Genomic DNA, 17,196 nt, shown 5'->3' on the forward strand with positions numbered 1-17,196 from the left:
TTTTTTGTGACCGGCAACGGATCGCAACCCTCAGTGTCGCGCCCGTACCGGACCGGGACCGGCAACGGGATCGCAACCCTCGGTGTTGCCCCCGCACCTCGCTCAGCCAGTGAGCGGCCGGTCTGTATGTGGGATCCGAACCCTCGGCGGGAGCGCCGCCACACTTCCCAAGTGGCGCACTGTAGGAGTGCGCCACCGGGCCGGCCCATAGGATTTTCTAAAGATGGTATGCTCAGTACTGACCTCTAGTTTTTCGGGATACAAATTGTTTGTGGTATCTTCTAAACATAGGGCCTTATCACATCAATAACCACATTTTTTTAATGCCTAACTCTAGTCTACATACTGTGCTTGTTGCTTTAAATGTATTGGTAATCCTCACAATGGCCCTGCAAGGTAGGGATAGTCACCCCATTTTTTAGACCCCAAGATTCAGAGAGGTAAATTAAATTCCTCATAGTCATATAGCTCGTAAACAATGGCAATATCAGAATTCAAACCCATGTCAGAGTCCAGAGTCTGTACTCCTTCCACTCAGTCATACTTCTCAGCTAGGGCATACAACCCCAGGGGTACATTCCAGTAGGCCTAGGGGTATGAGAAACCACAAGAGAATGTGTGGCCCATTTTTGGTATATTATTTTCCTAATGGTAAACAACATAAAATATTTTAGTGTTAAAAAAAAGACAGATATATTTTAAAGAATAACATGTAATAATAAATTTAGAGGAATTTAAAAAACAAAACACAAAAGCTAAAAGAAATTTCATGCCTGCTGCCCAGGCCTATCTCAGGAACCTCCATGGAAAAACATGAAAAGCACTTATTTGTCAGTCTTAATTTCTTCATTATAAGTCCTTTTTCCGTGTGGCTATATTTTAAAAATGTTAGCTTTCCAACTCAACCTTCGTTTTCCACTCCCACCTTCTTTTCACTAGAAAAATTAAAATGTTTAATGAAAATGGCAGTGTGTCAGCCATGGGCATGTCCCTTTGGAAAGCATTAGTCATTTATGAGGACACCTTTTTGTAGGTACAATAAATCTGACTGATTTTTATTACACATCTTAGATTAGAATCACTTTTACATTCCTAAACAAAGAGATGATACAAATAAATATCAATTGTAAAACTTAGAGCCCCAAGTATTAGCATATTCTTTCAATATGCCAAAGAGAAGGTCAAGATCAATAGTAACTCCAAGGAGCCATAAATCCCACTGCCTCCTGCCTGTCCCAGGATCACTCCTCTCACAAATAACTTCAAAAGCATTTCATTCAAGAAACAAGGGCAGGCAGAAAAGTGATAGATTTCTGAACTGTACAAGACAAAGTCTTGCACGATAGAAAATAGCCAGGCCCACTGTTCTTTACTAGTTCTCTCTGAGCATTTTTAGTATGGCTTTTAGAGTATATTAATAGCCCTATTTTTGTCCACTGATGGTATTCAGCAGTCCAAGGTGGTGTTCGCAATGCCCCTTGAACTCAAGTGGGAAATGTGAGGCAGAACTGATACCCCACGTTAACAGGAAATCGACACTTCTCAGAAACTTGGCAATGCTTCTACATTCAATGAGGGAGGACTTACAAGAGTCAGAAAAGAAAAACAGAGAGCGGTCCATGCCTGAGCTGTAGAACTCTCTAGCGCCCTTGGTCATGGAGGTGTGGGTAGAGCAATTCAAGCAGCATGCAGGCATTAGACAGGGAACAATCCAATGTTAGGTCAGAGTCTTAAGAAAGTGCTTCATGCCTATGATTTGTGGCCTTGGGTTCTGAATCCAGGGGTCTGAGAGACATATGACTTTAAAATATGAAGCCAGATACATTCTACTTATCAGAGCAAAAAGGGGTCTAATGAGAGTGGCACACAGTCTCAAACTCCTTCTCCCAGACGGTCTTCTTCGATCTTGTTAAAGGCTCGCTTTCAGACTTCACTAGCTGCTGCTGGCATGAAAGCCCTCAGATGGCTCAGAACATTCTAGCATGACTTCATACATGAAAACCTGGTCCCTCAGTGGGCTTGGTAGGTCCTCTACACATTTGGCTCAATTCAGAACCCAAAGCAGCAGCTTTCTGGTGGAAGCAAGATATTCTACAATCTGCTCTATTCAAATATTTATCGGATCCATTTTGAGAGAAGAAAAGCACCAGAGACTCATACTGTCCCCTCAGGCTTGGCTCATGGACTCAGAAACCCACATGGGAGAGCTTCCAGCCTGGATTAGTCATTCAGTGGGCCTTTAATACAGACAAAAGGCAACAACTGCACATTAGCATATTTCTAAACTTGGGCAATTTCTTGGTCTCTATCTCACTCTTACAGACCCTCATGGACACACGCACAGAAAACAGGCACCACTGTGCTCACTCACCCACACACACTTATGAGCTCCTCTTGAGGAGAAATGAGTAACATTCACCTAATGGCCAACATAAAACAAAGCTTTGAATCTCAATAATACAAAGAACTAAAACTTACAAACCAAACTGGTATACGTAAAGGGGAATTCTGAATTCTCTCCTCTGAGCCTATTCAATCACACAGCCACCCCTCACCAGCATCTCAAGCTCTGCCTGGGGGGAGCCACAATTTTAGGATTCAGTGAGTTCTCTGCCAAAGGTAGGCAAGGTACCTTCGCTTCCATCTGCACTGAGTTTCATGTCTTCATCTCTGTGTCTGCCTCATTACTCTTCTGCTCTCTATACCAATATGGAACAAAATGGGGAATTCCAGTGCCACTCTATGTCCTTCCCCCAACTCTAGTACTACCAGAGAAGGCAGAGCCAGCCTCCCTTCTCCACAAAATAGGTCCACTGCAGAGCATGCTCTGGAGGCAGAGGATGGGCCTATGTGAGGACGCTCAGAGGATACATGCATGGAAAAAATGGTGACAAATGAAGAGTAAAGTGACACGTGTATGGACATGGCACCAGCTTACAGACTTAGGTCTTTGACAGGATGGTCACGATTCTGAGGTTTTAAAGAAGCTGTTTCCCTAAACTCTCCAAGGAGGCAAAGGGAATGTTATTTCTATTGCTTCCAACATTGAATCCTTTGAAGCAGAAATTAGAAGAGATTTCCTCATTCAGTAGATCCCAAAGGCAGATCCACTTCTCATGGAGGCACACTGAAGCAAGATCGCTGATCGTGCCCACCTGGGCTTGGATCCAAATGACATTTCTCACTTCTCCCTACGAGAACAGGCATCTATTCAAGTTTTAGGGCTTTCACTTTTCAACCTCACTGTCATTTTACTGAGGCTCCAAAGATGTGGTCCTGCTAAGGTGACTCCTGATTTTGCCCTATTGTTCAACAAGAAGGGAGCCCAGTATAAAGAACAGGCTAGAAAAGAAGAGGGAAGAGGAATTGGGGGGTGGGCAGAGGAAGGGAGAAGAGGGGAAGGAAGAAGGGAAGCAAGGTCACTGGTTATTCTCTTGCTTTCCACTTGGACTATCGCACTTTACACCTTACCCATGCATTTCTGAGATGCTAATTAAAAGATGTTTCCCAGAGGAGCTGAGTGTCAGAGTAGGACCAGCACGTCTGACCAGACTAAGTTTGTTAATCTGCAAAGAGGCCATCGCTTCTCCTCTGGGGAATGGTTCTGATGTGGGCCCGAGTCCTCTCTGCAGCTTTTGTCTCTTCTCACAGAAGGCAAATGTTATTTATGCCCTGGGAGAGGAGGAACTGGCTTTACTTTGGAACCAGCCCCCGAGGCTGTGGATAAAGCTGAGGTGCAGGGGTTCCTGATGAAGAGGAGGAGGATCCCGACTTCCTTCCACTTTTAGGCCTGCAAAAGTCAAATACATGTTTACATTACATGTCCCCATCTCTGACACATCAAGTGCCATTAACATTTTATAGTGCCCTTTCCTTAATGGCCTGAAAGCCAGGATAATTTCAATTACAAAACCACTAGACTGGTGCAGCCTGACCTTGTGGGCATGGCCAAAATGACCTGCCAGCTGAGGTGTAAAGCCTGAGGGAAGAGACTCTGATGTTCAGCAACTGTTCTTCCATTAAAATTAAATCTTGACCATATTCCCCAAATTGGTAAATATTAAGTTTGCAGGTAGAATTCATCCATTTTTGGTTTTCCACTCAGTTGTTTTCCTTAAATTTCTAATCCAGAATTCAATAAGATAGAATTTCTAATTTCATACCAGATAGGTGAAGTAAATTTAGCCTGGAGTCCCAGAGCCTAGATTGAGGATTTAGACAAATCCAAGTTTGAACTCTAGCTCTGCCACTTTCTTGCTGGGTTTCCTTAGACCTAGCTATTTTCTCAAAATCTCTAAGTCCCAGTTTTCTAGTCTTTAAAATAGGATTAATGATAATATTTACCTTATAAGTTCTTGCAGGAATTCATTAAGAAAATTCTTATAAAGCACTTAGAACTGCCCAGTACCTGGTGGGAACTGAAGACCTGACCCCTATTTCACTAGAACACATACTCCTTATATGTAGGAACTGGGTGTCCTAGGTATTCCAGTATTCAGTACACCTGGGATAGTGTCTCAACCATAAATATTTGTGGAATAAATGAATAAACATAGGAGTAATATGACAACATTTTCCAGTGTGTTCTGCAAAGTGTTCCATGATAAACAAGAGCTCTTGCCACTCCCTGTCTTGGTTTGTCTTTGTTCAAACATGTTCTGTTCAAACACAGATCATCAGAAGCCACTCACCTGGCCTTGGGTTTCTTATTTGCAGTCTTTTCAAAGGATGACGCATCCACTTGTATCTCATCTTCATCCTGTAGAGCCGCATCCAATGCAGCCTGGACTTTGGGGGCAATGGCTGGGCCCTCATAGTCTCTGGTGGTCCGGCTGGGCATGTCCAGCTCTAACTGCATGATATTTTCTGCCTGCAGAAGCACAGCCATCACCAGTGAGGTTGGCCTCTGATCAGACATAGAGGATACAAGCAAGCTAAGTCCCCTCTGAGAACATAACTGCAAATTGCTTGCCATTCAGAGCCTACCAAGAGCCTGCCTAGAAGAAGCATGGTACTTCTTTTTTTTTTTTTTTTTTTGATGGCTGGCCAGTATAAAGATCTAAACCCTTCACCTTGCTGTTATAACACTGTACTCTAACCAATTTGTACTCTTATAGTTTTTTCCTGGTGGGATTACAGATGATTTTTATTTTCCTCTCTATGCTTTTCTGTATTTTCCTTTTTTTTTTTTTTTCCTTTTTGTCTTTTTTCGTGTCCAGCAACGGATTGCAACCCTCAGTGTCACCCCTGTACCGGACCGGGACCGGCAACGGGATTGCAACCCTCGGTGTTGCACCCGCACCCTGCTCAGCCAGTGAGCGGGAACCGGTCTGTATGTGGGATCCGAACCCTCAGCGGGAGCGCCACCACACTCCCAAGCAGCGCACTATAGCAGTGCGCCACCGGACCAGCCCTTTTTTTCTTTTTTGACAGCTGGCTGTTACGGGGATCCAAAAACTTGACCTTTGTGTTATAACACTGTAACTGAGCTAACCACCCAGCCTCATTTTTTTTTTACAATTAACATGCCTTATACCCTCAGGGAAATAATTAGGGAAAAATTATTAATTAAAACCTATATAGGGCCGGCCCAGTGGCGCACTGGATAGTGCGCCGCTTGGGAAGCGCGGCGGCGCTCCCGCCCGAGGGTTCGGATCCCACATACAGACCGGTTCCCGCTCACTGGCTGAGCGAGGCGCGGGAGCAACGCCGAGGGTTGCGATCCCGTTGCCGGTCCCGGTCTGGTACAGGGGTGACACTGAGGGTTGCGATCCGTTGCCGGACACGGAAAAAGACAAAAAAAAAAAAAAAAACCTATATATTGCAGACAACTTGAAAATACCAAAAGATGTAAAGAAGAAAATAGTGATCACAATAATCTCTCCACCTACAGCAGCTTTCATAAACTTTTCAGCTGCAGAGGCAAAGAGGCCGTACAGTGTTATACACAGAGGGTGTGTGTATGTGCTTGTAACTACAATCTTTTTTGTAAATTTTGTAACTACAAAATTTAAAAATCAGATTGGGCCCTGCCTCCTTATTGGCCTTGTGGATTGATTCCTTCATTTGATATCCTGAGCTGCGCCTTTCCTAGCTCCTGAGACAAGTGTGAGAAGGGAACAGCATCCAGGATTACACATGCCTTCTTCTCCTCTAGCTCCTCCCAGTGAGTGGAATTCCAGCCCCAGGGCTCCAGAAAGGGAGAAGGGTCCCTGCAGGGAGAAGGTAGGGAGAGGGAATGGCTCCATTTATCAGTTTTAGATATAGAGATAAAATTTCTTCTGATGAAATAGTTCCATTGCTAAAAACATTTGAGAGCCACTGCTTTGAATTCTATCTTTAGATCAGGTTAGCCCTCTAGAAACCCACATATCTGATTTATGAGCTTTAAAATCATGTTTTGGCTTAAGACATGAAATAACTGGCAAGATATGCACCATCTGAAACTGCCAGAAAAAGGCTTCTGAGGATTCTGTCTGACACACCCCTCATCTTCCACTACATAAAACCCTACCCACCTAATCTTTTCTGATTTTGCTTTTTTCATATTAAATAACTCAGTGCCAGAAAGAACAGCACCTGAGGAGTTAACTATCCTAACCTACTGTTTTGCTCTGGCTGCCAAGGGAGACTCAAAAACATTTAAAAATTTGTATGTGAAAATCTTTCATTATAAAAATAATAGTTTCCTTGTTGATAGTTATAAAATACAGATAAGCAAGAAGAAAATTTAAATTGAGTATACTTTTACCAACCAACAATCATCAGTTCAGTTTGATATATTTTACACCAGATTTTTTAATTCATATATACATTTCCAGTACAAATTGTTTTATAACTTAACAATACATTACGTCTCCCAGTTCATCCACTTACCAGCTACCTAACCTTCAAGCAACAGGACTGACTGCATAGAGTAGATGTGAGAGTTCAATTACAGAAAGCAGTAAGGTGCTGAGCACAGTGCCTGGCACACAGCCAGTGCTTATAAATAGAAGCTCTGAAGGCATTTTTATTGTGAAATACTTTTGGGTCATTAAATAGTCCTCAATTATGTCACTTTAAATGACTGCACAATGGACCCAACATTATGTTAAATGGAAGTACCAGAAGTTCTTTAGCACAGGTTCCTCCCCTGTCATTGGACATCTATGTTCCTTCCAGTCTTCCCTCAGAGTCATTTTGAAGCTTATTGTTAATGTTTACTGCCTACTGTGGACAGGATGTTTACATTCTCCTCCTTCCCTAGTCCTGACTTTCTAAGTCTCACTGTATTTTACCTTTTTATTATTGTTTGTTACTACAGTTATTTTTGTTTTTTATTATACTTATTTATTATTTATAATTGTTATTATTGTTAAAAATGTCCTCAAGTACCTCTGGAAAGAGGGTACAAACTCTGGGACTCTGCAGAATGGTGCCTATGGGTTTACACAAATCTGAACCCCTCCAAGAGAGAGAGGAGAAAAACCCAAGGACAATCTTCTCACCCTGTATCGGGCCTCTGGACGAACCATCATGGACATTCTTGCGTGTTGGCTCAATGGTCTCTTATATCCCACAGCTGAGACTGGCCGCTTCATCATCTGCTGATTCCTGGAAATGGACTGCAGTGGTTAAAGCCCTGGCTGGAGTGTGTTCCACAACCCCAGTATCGGTCCTGTGGAACAAGCACTCAGAAGACTCTGAGCCAGATAGAAGCTGAAGCAAGTAAATCCCTGGACTGAAGGCTGACGTAAGTGGGGCAGGTGCAGCTCATATTTTCTGCATGAGCTGCTTTCTGATTAGATGGGAGCGTCATGCATCTTTTAAGCTGGAAGAGATCTTAGTCATCATCTAGTTCTTAGATGGCAGACATGAAGCATAGCTGTTAGCACTCCCTAGCCCTGCATCTTTGGCAGATGTCACCCATCTTTCCAGCAGGACTCAGATTCAAGACAGAATCCTTCTTAACACTGTGGGTCAGACCGACACACAAGATAAACACTTCTGTACGGCCCCTCATTTGGCCTAGCATGCTTGACTTGACAGCTGGGGAAATGGGAAGTGCAGGAATTTGGGAAAGGTCACTAGTACACTGGTAACAAAGTCCTAACACCACACTCATCACCAAACTTTTACCTCGGGGACCTATGGCAGCCACAAAGTCAGAAATGCAATTGGTTCTGAGTTTAAATGAATCAAACTGTGATCTTACCATATCCCTTTGACCACATCCAGCTTATCAACATTCTTTTCCTCCTCCCACTCGAAAGTTTACTTAAAGTCAATAGTGACTTACTCCAGTCTGGTTATAGGGTGTAATTTCCAATGATCTTCCTCTTCATCAAAGAAGGATCTATTCATAATTTTACTTTTTTCTTCTGGAGGGATAAAGTTTTCTATAATAAGATGCCTGTAAGAGCATACACAACATGGCTGAATACATAAGATATTACATAATACATTAATTACATAATATTACATAATACAAAAGATTAAGAATACACACACAGTTGTCGGCTATCTGTTCTCAGGTACAATGAGAAATTAAATGAGAGTCAAGTTACTCAACAAACATTTACTGAGTAGGTACTATGGGCCTAGCTTCATACATATAGCTGGGATACAGACATGAATCACACGTGGTCCCTGGTTGAGATAAAGAGGTAATGATGCTGCACGCTATGGTATGACAGATGCTGACAGTAGTCTGTCCTAGGAATATGGAGAGGTCACTTCTGCCCAGGGAGGAGCAGCTTGAAGATGTGGAAGGATTGAAGAGGCAGATGATGCCTGGGCTATACTAGAGTGAACATTTGCTACCAGAAGTATCTTTGAGAGGACTACTGGTGTGGCTAACACAGGTGATGGAGTTTGGATATACTGTCCTCCCAGAACTCATATGGAAACCTGATCCCCAATGTTCTCTCTCTCTCTCACACACACACACACCATTTGAACTGCTTGTACCTGCCGGCTGCCTGCTGTTTTATGAGGAGAAGCAGCCTGAGGCCTCCGCCAGATGCAGCTGTCCCAGAATTGTAAGCCAAATTACCTAGTCTCAGGTATTCTGTTACAGCAACACAAAATGGACTAATACACCAAGTCATTAACTTCCAAAAATGCTGAAAACAGGATAGAAATTAAACTGCCTTCCTCCAGTCCCATGACTTGTTGCCCAAGCTGGGAAACTTCCCATTCTAATCTACCAGGACAAGGAGCAGTACTGAATGGATTTCAGTCACTTAGAGCCTTGAGAATGAAGACCATTCCTGAGAAGAGTCTCTGCCTGATAAGTGCCCAGGAAACACAGCAAAAAAGGAAACTGGAACACCCTGGGTTGCATCTCTCCATGGTGATGACTGTCTCCTGCCACATCTCTGTCTTCACTCCTCCAAAACCTCAGGATAGAACAATGCCAAAGGGGTGTGAATGTGGGAGAGGTGCAGAACAAACACCATAGAGGTTCAGGGTAGTGATTGTTGAGAAACAGGTTAACATTGTTTATTCAAAAGATAAAAGGGCTGGACAGTCAGCTCAGTTGGCTAGAGAGTGGTGCTGACAACACCAAGGTCCAGTGTTCATTCAATACCTGTACTGGCCAGCTGCCAGAAAAAAAACCCCAAAACAAAGATTTTTTTAAAAAGAGATATAACAATAAAAATGGCTTCCTTAGGGAAAAAAATATTTGGGGGAGGTAAAATTTTCTCTTTATTTTGTTCGACATTTCAGAAAAAAAATTTTATAACATCTATGCATTTTCTTCTAATTACAAAGGTCCTATTTACTCATTAGAAAATGTGAAAAATATAATTACCCACAGTTTCACTATTCAGTAATTATTTTGGTATATTTTATTCTGATCTTTTTTCAAGGTGTACATACCTACTAAGAGGACTGACACATTTAATTTTAAGGGCTCCTTTCCAAATCAAAAACTTGGTCATTAAAATAATCCCTTTGAAAAGTTCTTTAAAGAACAATTTCAGGGCCGGCCCCATGGCTCACTTGGGAGAATGCGGCGCTGGGAGCGCCGAGGCCGCTGCGGCCTCAGATCCTATATAGGGATGGCTGGTGCACTCACTGGCTGAGCGTGGTGCAGTCCACAGCGTGCCAAGGGTTGCAATCCCCTTACCGGTCAAAAAAAAGGAACAATTTCAGCTAATGGTGTGGAAAAACGGATACAGAAAGATATCATTATGCAACTTCTAATGAAATAATAGATCCAGACAAAGGTCACTATTGGCTGAAACTATTAGCGCAATGGTTCTCAAGCTGGGCTGCACAGTACAGTTTTGAAAAATATCTTGAAGAGTTTTGAAAAATCACCTACAGAGTTTTGAAAAATATCTTGCCCAGGCCACGTGAGAGACCAACTGTTTTCAAAGTGTTTTTAGCGAACCAACAAGAGCAACACATGGAACCTGTTAGAAATGAAAATTCTCAGGCCCCACCCCAGACCTTTGGGTGTGTGGACCAGCAATCTGTGTTTAACAAGCCCTTCAGGTTATACTGATGGTTACTAATGTTTAAGGACCACTGCCCTAGACCAATTAAATCAGAAGCTCTGGGGTGGGGCCCAGGCATCACTATTTTTAAAACTCCTCAGATGATTTCAGTGTGTAGCCAAGGTTGAGGACTTCAGAGCTAGCTTTCTGTTAAAGGGAAATATGGGGAAGAGAAACACAAGTTAAATGACACCATGAAGAAACAGACCAACAAATCTAGAATGTGGGCTAGTTCTACAGGCTATCTGACCCAGCTTTTCCAACAAGTCAATGGTAAAAATCTTTTTTAAAAAGAAAAGGATTACTTTAGATTAAAATAAGTTTAAGAGACATAATAACCAATTGCAGTGAGTGGTCCTTATTTAGATCCTAATACTAACAAATCAAGAAAATCTGAATATGGATTGGGTACTAGAAAACACTAAGAAACTTAATTTTGTTAGGTGTAAAAAGATTCTGTATACAAAAATAAATTGTATTTCTATATACTAGCAATAAACATTCTGAAAATAAAATTTAAAAAGTAATGTCATATATAACTGTATAAAAAATAAAATACTTAAGTATAAATTTAACAAAAGAAGTGCAACACTTATACACTGAAAACTACAAAACGTTCTTGAGAAAAATTTTGGGCCGGCCCGTGGCTCACTTGGGAGAATGTGGTACTGATAACACCAAGGCCCCGGGTTCGGATCCCATATAGGGATGGCCAGTTGGCCCACTGGGTGAGCGTGGTGCTGACAACACCAAGTCAAGGGTTAAGATCCCCTTACCAGTCATCTTTAAAAAAAAAAAAGAGAGAGAAGATCTAAATAAATGGAAAGACAGCCCATGTTCATGGATCAGAACATATAATATTGTTAAGATGACAATACTCCCCAAATTGATCTACAGATTCAACACTAATTGCTAGCAAAATCCCAGCCTGCTTTTTACAGAAATTGACAAGTTGATCTTAAAATGAATGTGGAAATGAAAAGGACCTTGAATAGCCAAAACAGTCTGGAAAAAGAACAATAAGGTTGGAGAATTCACACTTTGTGATTTCAAAGCTTACTACAAAGCTACAGTAATCAAGAAAGTGTGGTATTGGCATAAGGATACAGACCAACAGAACAATATTGAAAATCCAGAAATAAACCCTTACATTTATGGTCAACTGACTTTGAGCAGGGCACCTAGACAATGATATAGGGAGAGAAGAACCTTTTCAACAAATGTTGATGGGACAAGAAGATACCTATATGCAAAAGAATGCATTTGGAACCCTACCTCATACCATAAACAAAAATTAACTCAAAATGGATCATAGACCAAAATGGAAAACCTAAAATTGTAACTCTTAGAAGACCTATGAGAATTGAAATATACTGTACCCACAAAAAAACTACATGAATGTTCATAGCAGCATTATTCATAGCACACCAAAGTAGAAAAAGCCCAAATGTCAACAAAACGATGAATGGATAAATAAAATGTAGCAAATTCATACAATGTAATATTATTTGGCTATAAAAAGGAATGATGTATTGATACATGCTACGACATGGATACCCCTTGAAAACATTATACTAAGTGAAAGAAGCCAGTCACAAAAGACCACATTATCTCATTTATAAATTTATATGAAATGTCCAGAATAGGCAAAGTTAGATATGACACCAAAAGTACAAGAAACAAAAGAAAGTGTAGATAAACTGGGCTACATCAAAATTGAAATCTTTTGTGCTATAACATCATCAAGAAAATGAAAAGACAATCCACAGAATGGAACACAGGTTGGGGGAGAAGGTAATAAGGAGTGACTGCTAATCAAGACAGGGTTTTCTTCTGCAGGGGATGAAAACATTCTAAAATTAGATTGTGGTGATGGTTACACAACCCTGTAAATATATTAAAAATCACTGACTTGTGATTGCAAATCATGAATCTAATCAGGGACTTATATCTAGAACTCTTATAACTCAATAATAAAAAGACAACCCAATTTAAAAATGAGCAAAGGATTTGAACAGACATTTCTCCAAAGAAGATATAAAAATAGCCAATAGGCACATGAAAAGATGCTCAGCATCATTAGTGAAATGCAAATCTAAATCATAATGAAATACCACTTCACACCCATGGATGGCAATAATAAAAAAGGCAGACAATAATAAGTGTTGACAAGGATGTGGAGAAATTGGTGGTAAAACTGTAAAATGGTACAGCCATTTTGGAAAACAGTTTGGCAGTTCCTCAAAAAGGTAAACACTGCGTTACCACATGACCCAGCAATTCTACTCCTAGGTCTATATCCTAGAGAAATAAAAACATATAGCCACAGAAAAATTTATACATGAGTGCTTACAGCAATATTACTCATAATATCCAAAGACTGGAACTAACCCAAATGTCCATCAACTGATAAGTGAATACATAAAATGTGGTATATCCACACAATACAATATTACTCAGCAATAAAAAGAACAACTGATGCTGGGGCAACTAGATAGCTGCTGATCTATGCTGCCACATGGATGATCCTTGAAGATCCTGGAAGTGATGCTCAGCGAAAGAAGCCAGTCACGAAAGACTATATTTTGTATGATTCCGTTTATATGAAATGTCCAGAACAGGCAAATTTATAGAGATGGAAAGTAGATTAGTGGTTACTTTGGGTTGGGGGAAGAGGTAATGAGGAGTGAACGCTAATCAGGATAGGGTTTCTTCTGGGGGGAGATGAAAATGTTCTAAAATTAGCTTGTGGCGATGGTTTCACAACCCTGTAAATATATTTAAAATCACTGACTTGTAAACTTTAAATAGGTGAATTATGTCTCAATAAAACATTTTTATTATATCTCTATGTTCCATCTTAGTGTTTTGTATTAAAAAAAAAAAAAAAGAAAAATAGCATTGTGGCCATGCATGTTAAGTATATAGGAGTGATATAAGGTAAGATTTGCTTTAAAATGTTTTTATGAAAGATAGATGACAAAAGCTTGTTAATCATTGAATCTGGTTGATATGTGGGTTGGTAATAATCTGGTTGGTATTTGGGTGTTCAATATACCATTCAGAATAATTTCATAATAAAAAGCCAAGTTAATAAGAGATTCGCTGTTATCAATAGATAAGAGATGAAGCCAGAACCTTTAAAAGCTTCAAGAAGGTAGGTTGGAAGGAAACTTGGAGATCATATGGTGAAGTCATTCAGTTAACAGATGGGACCCAGAGACAGAAAGTGACTTTCTCAGGAACAAACAGAGAAGACAGGGTGGCAGGAGATGAGCTGGAGACATGCAAGCAGCAGCCCTGTTTTCAGGGGTGTTCCTTACTTAAAAACCAATGACCCAGCAAGAAGTTGGGGTGCCATGGAAAGCCTAGTACTTACTTGAGTTTCAGCTCCCTGGTGAGTTCATTCTGAATCTGCTCCAGCTCTTGGCGCTCCTTAATGTGCTCCTCTTGGAGATCGTGGATCTCGGCCTTCACCGCCTGAAGCTTGGAGAACAGCTGGAATGGAGGGAGAGGCAGGTGAGGTGGGCATCCATCCAAAGAATGGAGTTCTCTCCAACTCTCAAGGCACCTCTGCCTGGCCTGGTTCCTTTCATACCTTTTTGAGTTTTTTGGTCTTAATGTCCACCTCTTGCTGCAATGAGCTGTATGTCTCTTTAAGTTCCAAGGTCTCCTCATCTCGACTTTCCATCTGTTGCTGGATTTCTCTTTCTCGACGTTTCTGAGCAGCATCACAAAATTCATCAGCTTGTCCTAGAGACTAGACTGTGTTTATACAAGTATACGGGGCAGGGTGCTCCAGATCAGAGTCTCCAGCTGGGATGAGGCTGACACATCCCATTTCTAATCCCTTTGAAGAGAGTCTAATACAAGAGGTATTTGCTCTGTAGCATAAATACACCTTACCACCCCTCCCCACCCCCCACTCCCATTTTCCCCAAATAAGAATGAAAACTTAACCTGCTCTGCAATTTCCTGCCGTTTCTGCTCCAGGATTTTCTGCTGCTCATTTGTATGATCTACTATATTTTTTCCTCCAACAAGCAGCTTACTCTCCATGGCCTGAGTGAGAAACAAGTAGAATCCATCTCATGAATGGTCTCCCTCACAACATAACTCCTCACAGAGAAGCCCAAGGAAGATAAAGATCAGTACTAAGCCAAAAGGGACAGACTCTGAGAAGAAAAATACCGTGCTCAGCTGTGCCCTTTGCATCACTGGGGTGGGGGATGGGTGGCTTTACAGGGGGGCTTTACCATGGTAATACCAAAGATATGCTTTCTCCAGACATACACGAATTCCAGCTTTCTTTAACAAAGTTTTTTTTGGGTTTATTTGTACAAAGTATTAACACCACTTAGAACATACAAAGCAGCTCCTATGTGCTAGGTACTGGGGATGCAACTGTGCATGCAAATCACAAAGCTTGGAGTCCACTGAGGGACATGGACACATCAGCAGGCTTGGACCATGAGCTGTCAGACACCATCACGAGGAAAGTACAGTGATTACTGGGAGAGGCACACTGGAGGGAGAGAATTCAGACTTTTGGAGGGATTTGGGGAAACTTTCTGTCTGAAGGGACAGCTAGACAGACAGCTGAAGTAAAAAATAAGAATTAGCTAAGGAAAAAGAGGATTTTTGTGGGAGGGGAGGGGAGGGAATAGTGATACACGAAGTTGGCAAAGCAAGCAGGGGTCAGTTCAAAAACTTCAACGTCTTGTTGAGGAGAATAAACTTGATCCTGAGAACCTCAGGGAGCCACTGACATGTTCTTTCAGCATGAGGAGACACAATCAGATTTATTTTACTTTATTACTTATTTTAAATTTTATTTTAGAAATATTATTCTCCCACTATAGGAAGAATGACTAGAAAAGGGCAAGCTGGATCAAAAGAGACTAGACAGGGGCTGCAGTGGGGGTTTTGGCCTGGGCTAGGGCAATGTGGGGGGACAGCAAAGTGGATGGGTCCAAGAGACCCTGATGAGGCAGGAACCAGAGGCCTTGGGACTGCCTGAGCTGTAAGAGAGAGGGAGGGGCAGCTAGCAAGGATAACTCAGAGAGGTCTGGCTTGACCGAGATAAGGAAGGCAGGTGCAGGCTCTAGGTGGCCATGGGCATCTTGGTAGAGATGTCCAGTAAGCAGAAGGCCAGCTGGCCTGGATGTTAGGAGACAGCTCTAGGCCAGATACACAGATTGGGAGCCTTCAGCATTTAAATGTGGGCTGAAGCCATGGGAGTGATTTGCACCTGAATAGTATGGAATCCAACAACTCTACAACCTTGCCTTTAAGAATCATGAACATTAACTGCAGCCCTGTTGCCATCTTTCATTGAATCCTTTGAGTCTGTTTTCTCTTCTCTGAAAACAAAGGGACTGAACTGGATTACTAATCTTCCACACGTATACCTTCCAGCTCTAAAATTCTTTTGTTCCATGATTTTACAGCATCCAGGAATTGAGAAAGAAGGAATGTCATTCTCCCATAGACACAACCTCTAAGAGGTGCAGTGACCTTGACGTAATGCTGAGCCCTGACACTCTTGGCCTCTGAGAGTTCCCCAAATACCCCAGGTTGATTAGGGACTCTAGGTGTTCCTGGCCTTGAATAATAGATGTGATCCTAAAAAAGATTATGCAAGTCAAATGTGGGCACATCCGTTACACTTCAAGTGCAGGAGTGAGGAGGGGTGAAGTGGCATTTGACTTAATGGAAACGCACAGTCAGCCTCTCCCTGGAACAAAGTCACCTCTTCATTGTATTGTAAATGACCCCATTTCACATCAGGTCTTAAAAGTCCTGTAAGAAACTTTCAAAGTTTTAACATCCCTGCATCTGAAATTAAATAGTACCCAGCTCTGTGAAAAGAATCTATGAAGCCACAGACAAAGGCAGGACAGCTTCATACAGTGGGGAAAGGGAGGCCAGAAAGAGAGAACTTGCTATTTTTACATTAGTAAATGGATATGTTTTATGGCAGAAATCAAAGTTTACATAAATTCAATAAGATAGAACCCAACACTTCAAAGGAATTCTGACTGGTAGGTTGCTAGTGGCCATCCTCAGACCTCCAGGACTATCTTTGCACTCTCTGCCATTAAAGCCCAGAAGGAAACAGTGCACTAGCACTAGAAAGAAGACTCTAGGGCCGGCCCGGTGGCGCACTGGAGAGTGCGGCGCTTGGGAGCGCGGAGGCGCTCCCGCCGAGGGTTCGGATCCCATGTGGAGACTGGTTCCCGCTCACTGGCTGAGCGCGGTGTGGGCCCAACACCGAGGGTTGTGATCCCGTCGCCGGTCAGTAAAAAAGACAAAAAGGAGGGCCGGCCCGGTGGCGCACTGGATAAGTGCGCAGCTTGGGAAGCGTGGTGGCGCTCCCGCCCGAGGGTTCGGATCCCACATACAGACCGGTTCCCGCTCACTGGCTGAGCGAGGCGCGGGGGCAACACCGAGGGTTGTGATCCCGTCGCCGGTCAGTAAAAAAGACAAAAAGGAGGGCCGGCACGGTGGCGCACTGGATAAGTGCGCAGCTTGGGAAGCGTGGTGGCGCTCCCGCCCGAGGGTTCGGATCCCACATACAGACCGGTTCCCGCTCACTGGCTGAGCGCGGGGTGGGCCCAACACCGAGGGTTGTGATCCCGTCGCCGGTCAGTAAAAAAGACAAAAAGGAGGGCCGGCACGGTGGCGCACTGGATAAGTGCGCAGC

At 42.4% G+C, this 17,196-nt stretch overlaps 1 protein-coding gene across 1 annotated transcript in view; it reads right to left on the minus strand.

The window, feature by feature from the left end:
* Window positions 1–1,024: 1,024 nt before the first annotated feature.
* The window catches only part of KIF3B (kinesin family member 3B), a 43,215-nt gene continuing 27,043 nt past the window's right edge, over window positions 1,025–17,196 (minus strand). Inside the window, exons 3-9 of the mRNA XM_008577094.1 lie at window positions 14,451–14,552; window positions 14,089–14,211; window positions 13,870–13,988; window positions 8,282–8,395; window positions 7,491–7,596; window positions 4,692–4,870; window positions 1,025–3,790 (exon numbers count right to left, since the gene is read on the minus strand). Of these exons, the coding sequence (XP_008575316.1) occupies window positions 3,694–3,790; window positions 4,692–4,870; window positions 7,491–7,596; window positions 8,282–8,395; window positions 13,870–13,988; window positions 14,089–14,211; window positions 14,451–14,552 (840 nt within the window). The 3' untranslated portion in view covers window positions 1,025–3,693. The remainder of the gene's footprint in view (window positions 3,791–4,691; window positions 4,871–7,490; window positions 7,597–8,281; window positions 8,396–13,869; window positions 13,989–14,088; window positions 14,212–14,450; window positions 14,553–17,196) is intronic.

The sequence above is a fragment of the Galeopterus variegatus genome, unplaced genomic scaffold (genome assembly GCF_000696425.1).
Source record: "Galeopterus variegatus unplaced genomic scaffold, G_variegatus-3.0.2 Scaffold65, whole genome shotgun sequence".
Classification (NCBI taxonomy): Eukaryota; Metazoa; Chordata; class Mammalia; order Dermoptera; family Cynocephalidae; genus Galeopterus; species Galeopterus variegatus.